Source organism: Cottoperca gobio, chromosome 5 (genome assembly GCF_900634415.1).
Source record: "Cottoperca gobio chromosome 5, fCotGob3.1, whole genome shotgun sequence".
Lineage (NCBI taxonomy): Eukaryota > Metazoa > Chordata > Actinopteri > Perciformes > Bovichtidae > Cottoperca > Cottoperca gobio.
Genome location: NC_041359.1, coordinates 12,130,814 through 12,139,369, shown reverse-complemented (window position 1 = coordinate 12,139,369; position 8,556 = coordinate 12,130,814). Strand labels below are relative to the sequence as shown.

The 8,556-nt window shown below is 40.2% G+C and overlaps 1 protein-coding gene across 4 annotated transcripts; it reads right to left on the bottom strand.

The window, feature by feature from the left end:
• Nucleotides 1-1,264: 1,264 nt before the first annotated feature.
• mdm4 (MDM4 regulator of p53) lies at nt 1,265-7,976 on the bottom strand. Of its 4 annotated transcripts, none has more exons than XM_029431638.1 (11): nt 7,465-7,976; nt 7,116-7,203; nt 6,933-7,007; nt 6,624-6,757; nt 6,461-6,510; nt 5,956-6,020; nt 4,654-4,750; nt 4,405-4,565; nt 4,032-4,229; nt 3,828-3,896; nt 1,265-3,726 (listed from the first exon to the last, which is right to left on the bottom strand). In XM_029431638.1, exons 2-11 carry the CDS (start codon nt 7,185-7,187, stop codon nt 3,157-3,159), a joined length of 1,491 nt encoding a protein of 496 aa, XP_029287498.1. In that variant the 5' UTR covers nt 7,188-7,203; nt 7,465-7,976; the 3' UTR covers nt 1,265-3,156. The 4 variants fall into 4 exon arrangements, with proteins under 4 accessions (XP_029287498.1, XP_029287499.1, XP_029287497.1 ...); XM_029431639.1 differs by having other exon boundaries at nt 7,757-7,976; XM_029431637.1 differs by having other exon boundaries at nt 7,792-7,976.
• Between the last annotated feature and the right edge of the window lie 580 nt (nt 7,977-8,556).

Here is an 8,556-nt window from a genome sequence, read left to right as displayed (position 1 = left end):
ACGAGCATTAAATACTGTAGGGGAAATCACAGGGAAGACAGCAACGCCTACATCCTTACGATGTGACGTTTGCCAGTGGTGGAATGTAACTAATTATTTTATGTAGGTTATTATGTTTAAAATGTTTTACTTGAGTATCTACTTAATACTTTTTCTCCACTACAATTATTGAAGTTTTACCTCACAGATTAACATTTTTACATTAGAATATATGAAGATATTATACAATATGATGCATTGCTGTACATTAAACAGCCCAACAGTATGTTAAATTAGAGTTGAAAGGATTAGTTAATTTATTGATTAGTCGATCAAATTTATGCAACTATTTTCTTATAAAGGATTATTTTTTCAAATATGCCAGTTCCAACTTCTCAAATGTGAAAAAGTTATCCTTTCCTCCAGATAAATTAGTAAACAGAATTACTTTGAGTATTTGTCTTCAATGGTCCTCGGAGTTACTTGCAGTCGCAAAATTATTATATTTTATATTTTTTCAAAATGTAAATGTTTGAAAATATACATTACCGTAACATGAATCCAACATATAAGCAAAAATAAATCCACGAATCTTCATGCAAACACGTTAGGTATAGCTAGACTGTGCTAAATCAAATGTTTCTGCATTAAGTACATTAACCTTTAATCTGCATGTACTTTTTTCTGATTATACTCAAGTACTTTTACTTAGCTAAGATTTTCAATGCAGGACCATGGGGGGGGGGGGGGGGGGGGAGTATTGATACTTTTACCCAAGTAACAGGTCTGAATGCTTCCTCCACCATTGCCGTTTGCTAGTTCTTAGAATCATGTCCCCTGTAAAGCACTTTACTCCAGCTTCAAAAAATAATTGTCTTAAACTTGTATATGAAATTACTCAAAATTCACTGAAGTCTCTACAAGCCGTTTCTGTAGCTTTCGTGAACCCTTGTGTGACTTCTGATGGCGGAGAGCTTCACAGGGGGCTTTCTCCACACTCAGGGAACATTCCCTAATGGGTCATTATTATCTATATATCACCCTGGGGTGACATAGCTGCAGTATTCATGCACAAGTTAGAAAGCAGAAGTGTTACAGCAACATACAATGCAGACTAGGGATAGGGTGTCTGTCCCAAAAATAAGGAAGCAGGACAGTGAGTAAGCAGAGGAGAGTTGCAGGTGCTGGACTCCAGTCAAGGAGAGGACACATGACAGCTGGCCTGTCAAACAATGACTTATTCTTCACACACACACACACACACACACACAAAATGACTCAACTCTTTATTGCTTTACAAAACTTATTTTATTCCATGACCGGTAGATTAAAAAAAACAACTATATTAGCTGTACTATGTTAAAGCATATTACTCTTAAAGTCAAGAACTGCAACAAATCTGTCATTTTGAACCAGTATCAACGGCATAATACGTGCTTAGCTATTTTTATGAGGTCTGTATCTAGAGGAAGTTTCCCCCCCCCCCTCGATGCACAATTATGTCGATAAATACAACAGGTTACATTAATCTTTAATAGCTTTTATATATCCCATATAGCTCGCACACCAGCTCAGTGCTGGCTGTAGTCACGACGACAGGCATGCTCTATATATGCTTTACATGTTATTACTGGTGCTGTACAGCTTCTGTAGGCACCAGATACAATAATGAGACTTCTCCCCACCTGCTGGCAGAAAGATTAAACGCAAGTAAAGAGCAAAGCAGAGTCAAGAATAAAACGCTTACTGTCACTGGACATCTTACATGTGAGCGTTTTAGAGCATACTGTATTTGTAGACAGCTCACACACTGATACAATTTTCAAATAATGCTGAGCCATCAAAATAAAATATATAATACACAAATTAAAGTTCAGAGTCATTACGTGGCAGTGTAACGCTGAAAATCAAACCTCCAACTCTAAGTTTACCAACTCATTTTTACCAAGGGTACATTTAGTAACTTAGCCTGTTTCCTTAAAGACTTTCCAAATATCTTTCAGAAAAAAAGATTTTGCTGTCAAATTACATATTAGAGCTCTGTAACAAGTGCAGCCCTTTTCTGCTTCATTAGAGGTGGTGGCCATCTAAACAATTAAAACTGAATGATAAATAAATTAAATACTAAATATACAGAAAATGTTCATTGATAGATGTTAAGAACCCTTTCTGAAAGATAACATTTAAACTGTAACCAACAATGATATGACATAACTTACTGCAGGCATAACTGTCATCAGAGGCTTGGCAATTGCAAATACGGTATTGAATACATATTAACATCAAATTACTAGCCCGGGAGAAGATTACAGTAAATACTTCAGCTGTGTATTCTCAAGCAGGTTAAATTCAATTCTACATTTTAAAATACTATGTTGAGAAACAGGACTTAAGCCACCACATTTGTATTGTACATTCAAGTATGCTGAAAGAAAAGAAAAGCTTAAGGATATTTTCACAGAGCTGCAGCTGTTGACAACAAATTCATGGTTTTAGGACTCTTTCCTTCAATCCTGTATTCGTAACTCAAATCTCAGAGCTGCAATACCCAAGAGGACATAAAGGGTTTAAAAAGAGAACAAACTGGCCTAGAAGATGCTTAAAGAAATATTATTGTAGTTAAATACCTGCACTGATCTTTCCATGTTTGTCCAGATGATGTGATGTGGATCTATGGGGAAAGAAAATCAAACAAAACTAACAGAACTATGGCAAGAAATAGTTTTAAATGGCACCATTCAATACAATGCAAAAAAAACAATGAGAAAATTCACAGCCTGAAAAAAACAAGCCTTCATCAAATCAAATAATATCTCACACAAACTGTACACTCCTAGGTGATATTCTAATAAATAAATACTTCTGCCTTTCTATGTCCCTTATTTAAAATGTGGCACCAAAACAAACATTTGGTTTGACAAATTCTTGTGTCCAAGGTTTCATCTAACAATACTTCAGAGGCAGTGTGATGCAGAAAAAACCATGCAACCAAGAGCAAGCTTCACCAAGTGCTATAATTATTATTTTAAGGGTAAGGTGCATAGTGTGTGTGACTGTGTGTGTGTGACTGTGTGTGACTGTGTGACTGTGTGTGTGTGTACCAGAGTGCATGCATCTGTATGGTTGAATGTGTTGAATTTTTTTGTTTTTGAGGTCCCAAGTGCCTGACTTTATCTTTTAGAGAATGAATATCTTAATAACTTTTTGAATGATCTTCCCACATCCTGGACAAGGCGCTTGGAACTTGTGTAGCCTCCTTGCACATGGGAAACAGGTTAGCAGGTGAGCCGTACGTCCGTGTATTATATTTCCGTTGCGTGGTCGAACTCGACACAGCTTGCAAGGCTCCAGCAGTGCCTCGGGTCTAACTTCTTCAATCTCCATGCCCAGATTTTCCTGACTCTCCCCTCCTGAGAGCTGCTCATCCTTGTGGAAGCTGGACGGCCAAGGCCCCTTGCCTTTCCCTGTAATCATAGTGGGCAGTGGTCGGTCAGCTGTGGAGTGGGAGGGCAGGATGACAGGGTCAGAGACTGTCCTGCTGCAGTCTGGAACGTCAATGCCTGCGTCACTGTCATCTTCCTCATCATGGGTGGTGAGAGAGCTGCATGCTGGGATGTCAGGAACGGAAAGGGAATGGGCGAGTCTGGGGACATCTTTGTACCAGTTCTTACGTAGAGCCCAGCAGCGGACACAGTACCTCTGGAAAGGCGTGTTATACTTCTTGCACTCTGTGCACTGCCACGCATCCTAAAGGAATAAGGTAGATTCATGATAACACATCTGCATAGTTTTAATCTACAGCTAATCAAAACCTAAAACTACAACATACAGTGAGAAAACAAACAAACCTGTGTAGAGATCTCTGTATCAGTGTCATCGCTCAGACACTGCGAGTCTTCATCTGGCTCCTCCTGCATCTGGATAAATATACATTAATCAAACATCTCACAACATTATCCTCACACCCAACAGTAAATACATTTATTTCCCTTATCAAAGAAATGATATGTGGTATGAGCCTGACCAATGAAGACAAAGTCCGAAACTTTTACCTCTCGATCTGCTTTCTCCTCCTTCCCTCCTCCATCATCATCCTCAGGTAGAGCCTCGCCTTCTCCTGCGCTCCCTTCCTCCAGTGCAGCCTCTTTCATCTCCACGCTCACCTGTTCACTCCCGCCCTCGGTCAGGAACCAGAGGTCGTCGGTGGTGTCCGACACAATGGCTGTGTCCTCATCCTGTGCAGGAGACAGCTGGCACATCAGTCAGACCACCACTGTTACACTCCAATTTGTGCCATTTGCCAACAAGTAAATATGTCTGTTAGGTGTTTAATCAATTTAAGCTTGAATTCTCCCAACTTAACCCTGAACCAGCTGTTACTAATCTTATTAGATGAAATTTCTAACAACACATGAGGTTTCTTACTTGGTTTGTGTGGATGTCAGTGGAGCCATTACTCCTGCGGCTGTAGTTACTACGGAGATTACCCAGAAACCACCAGGGCAGGCCAGATAAGTCCCACTCGTCCAAAGTAACATCCAGTTTGGGTCTTTTGCAGGCTGACCGTGGCAGGCCTTCAAGGGAGTCTGGAGAGGTTTTGAATGGTTAAATTCAGAATTGTGAGCAGGTCTTTGCTAGTAAATTGTTGAGTATATGAAAAGAATGTTTGCTCACCATCGTCTGGCTCCCGAGGTCGTCGTTGGGAGGGGGTCTGCAGGAGAGGCCCATCTATGACAGCCTCTAGCCCTGCCTTGACCACACCTCCACAAATCTAGGGAGGACGTGTGAAGGACAAAAATTAGAACACAGAGCCATAACTGAGTACATGGAGGACTCGCAGCTCCTTTTCAAGATGGCCTCTGGGTATGGGGTTGAAGTACAGGGAACAAGGGGCTGGGCAACAAGGGTACGGGCCAGTGGGGAGGGAATTCAAACCTAATTTAGAAGATAATAAGGGCACCAAAACCATGTGAACAGTAACAAAAACCGAGACGGATAGAGAAAGGGAAGGTAGGAAAGCCAGTGTACTAATTAACACAGTGAAGAAACTAGTGAGTCAAAGTTAAAAATAACTCAACAGTTTCAGTCCAGTAAACACTGTTTTATTATGTTGTATGTGCAAACTAAATCATAGGATTTAAGTGACTTATACTGTTCAAGATAATATCTAAGGAAAATAGATCACAATCAGAAAATATGATGTAATTAAATAAGAAAGCAGAAATTATTAAGAGTGCATCTCATGTCTACCATTGATAACTATCAATCATTAATTAAATATGGACTTTTGAAAAACATATCGGAAGTATGATCAGATCTTAAATTTGTAACAACCTTTAAGTGGATCCAACACATGTGTACAGTAATTGGAAATACAGTAAGTGATTTGATTCATAAATCCAGTGAGGTCAGACCAACACTTGTCTGTAGCTCAATAAGGGTTAGACAAAATCTTAGAGATAAGTAGGTGCTTTAAGGTGGATTTGGAAAAGGGGCGGAAAGAAAGGTGTAGGAATACGGGGTGGGGTGGGATTATTGTTAGGCTGTGGCTGGATCAGGAGCTGCGATCCTCCAGTTTCGGAGCAGAGAATTGAACTCTGAGACAGACAGAGAGGGTAACTCTGCCCCCCATCCACTGGGTGGTGCTGGTGGATAGCAAAAAAGTGCTGAAAATACCACCAGACCAAACCAAGGATGGGGTTGTACAGAGACGGTGCCACTCTGTACAAATGCACAGCAACGAAGACAGCTGCCCTAACCTCCCCTCCTCATTACACACAAGCAGACCGCTAAATTTATAGTCTACATGATTTGGTGCTACCAGCACTGTGATCAGTGCATGTTAGGACAAAGAAATGATTTATTAGCATCTTTGACTGCCAGTTATGTCCTTTTTGTATTCACAAGTAATGCATGTAGCGAGGTGAGAAAGGTTGGGGGTCTCCGCTTCTCCTGAGCACCATGTTTCGGTTTTACCTGACCACGATCCTCCACTCCGCCCTCTACACATTCACGGCCCACAGAAAGATTCTCTGCAGCATCTGCATTTCAGATGAGACACAGTAACAGAAAAAGGACATCCCCACCCTTTAATTATGGCATAACACACTTTCTCAATGAGGCCTTCCTCTGCAGCTTTATAGGACAAGCTGGACAATGGTGTAGTTCTGGTCCCCGCATCCCCAAGAGATGCACAAATTATCACAAGCACTCACACAATAAGCAAAAAGAGAGCTGATATATGTATAAGTAATCACCATATAACCAGGGCTCTTCGCATCAAAACATATCATGTTAAAGATGCAAAAAATGAAATATCGTAGCAGGAAAAGACACAATTGCATTTTAAGTTATCACAAATGTACTATACTAACTATACAATTTTTTTTTTACATATATTGCCTGTTCTTTGATTATGCCCCACAACAGAAACTTTTTCACATAACAAATGTATAGAGCATAAAATGAATGTGTCACTTACCAGAACCACCAAGCACAACTAAGTATTTCTTGAGCATTTCATACACGGGGCTGAAAAATGAAAATATGAGAGATTAGAATGAACCTCCTTATTTTAGATTTACAAAATTTGATGTATAGTCAGAGTGTTGACCAGAAGTTAAATTTTTAGTGCAGATGATTACCTCGGGTTTTTGACAGAGAAGCTCTCCACCTCCAGCAGCTCTCCCAAAGGGTCATCCTGGCAGTGCACTATGTGCTGCCTCTGTTTGTCATACAGTTGCTTCCCCATTATGTACTGACCCAAGTAGTGCATCACCTATACAAAAAAACAATGTACATCAGATATCACAAGGCACCTACAGGGTACAGCTTTACCTATTGGAAGCCAGCACTGTAGCCTGGAATAACCACTCAGATAACACTTTGTTATGAGCCACTAAAACAGGCTGAACACTAACAAACATACTTGACATTTTCCCCTGGCAGCTCACCTCTTTGAGTGTAAAGACTTCTTCCTGGGCTCCAGCAACACGCAGAATCTGCAGGAGAGGGGCTTTTGGTTGTACCTGGGGCGGGAAGAGCAGTAGCACCAGCACCATTTAGCATTAAATATGGACTACATATGTAATAACGGCAACAACAACAAAAAAGCTGTGGCCATTTTTTTCTATTACCTGATTTCCCTCTCCGGGTAGTGTCCTGCATGATGAGCTTGATGCCGGCGGCTCGGCAGATAGGGAGCTCATAGTAACCGAACAACGTCTGAAAAACAGAATTATAACATGTAAGAGAAACCAGCCTTCAAATTCCCGATCATCATCTATATAATCTCACAACACTAGTATCTTACCCAACACATAATACTAACGCCCACGAGACCAAAAATGGACTTATTGTCAAATGATTGTAAGATTTATTTTGTTATTTTATAACGGCAAATTGAATGGCCAAAACATTTTAGCAAATGCCGTTGGTCTTATTTGTTTGAAGCTAGACAGACTGCACCAAAATGAGCTAGCTTACCAGACAGCTGCAGGATGGAGCGTTACACCACTGACTTCACCATTACTTTTTCTTTTGCGTTAGTTACTGTATTCAAATAGCAAGGCCGAGCTCGCGTAACGTTGGATAAACTGATGAAATGTCAGGACAAACAAAGCAGAATTGCAACCATAACTAGCTACTGGCATGTGGACCGGGACATCTGTGTAACATCGGCAGGTGACAAACCTCACTATCGTTATTAGGAAGCGTGTAAGATAGCTAACGTACGACAGGGCTAACATTAGCTAACTTAGCTGGCGAGCTAACTTACTTCCTGAACAATACGTTCGTTGAAAATTATCTCACCGAGATGAGTTGACATTACTTCACAGCTGCTAGCAACATTGTTCCACTCGCATTGTTGCCTTAACAACTCGCCGATATCTAGTAAATATACATATAGTTAATACATTTGGTGTTTACAACTGTAGCTCACTCTAACTCACAACAGACTGTTAGCATACAGATTCAAAACGATGAATATGGATGCACAACTTCCGGCTGGCTGCACGGCCACACGGACCAAGAGTGTAGCGCCCCCTACTGTTTTATAAATAGAATCATTAAACAATAACAATGTCTATCCATATTGATAGCATAAATGCAAGTTATCAAATAGTTCCTAGAGCAGGGGTATTCAACTTAAATGAAAAGAGGTCCAGTTAGAGAACATTTCCTCAAGCAAAGGTCCGAAACATCATAATGTCTAACTTGCGTTATGAATTAGTGTGGTATATATTGAAGTAGCCTAGCAGCTGTATCTATATAAACTTAAGAAGACTTCACATCAGTCATAATTTTGTTTTTTAATGATAACTCAACTCCTGGCATTTGCTCCTGGTGTTCTTCCCCACTGTTTTCTAAGAAGGACATAACCGGTGTATTGGCCAACCAGCTTTAAAAGTGACATATTTGGAAAAGAAACCGATAAATATTTAAAGAAACTTTAAAGTGTTACATTTAAAAGCGGAATTTGGTGTGGTGATGGGGAAACACTGAAGACCATACCAATAACTTCACACATTTTAGCCCATTTACAACAAAAACATTTACTTTACAGACATGTAAAGT

Bases quoted from the DNA above. Each gene is read 5' to 3' on its own strand.
- mdm4 (XM_029431638.1), bottom strand. From the start codon at position 7,187: ATGAGCTCCCTATCTGCCGAGCCGCCGGCATCAAGCTCATCATGCAGG. The intron at 6,758-6,932 runs GTGAGCTGCCAG...TTTTTTGTATAG, and splicing joins AAGTCTTTACACTCAAAGAG to GTGATGCACTACTTGGGTCA. The intron at 4,230-4,404 runs GTAAGAAACCTC...CTGATGTGCCAG, and splicing joins CTGACATCCACACAAACCAA to CTGTCTCCTGCACAGGATGA.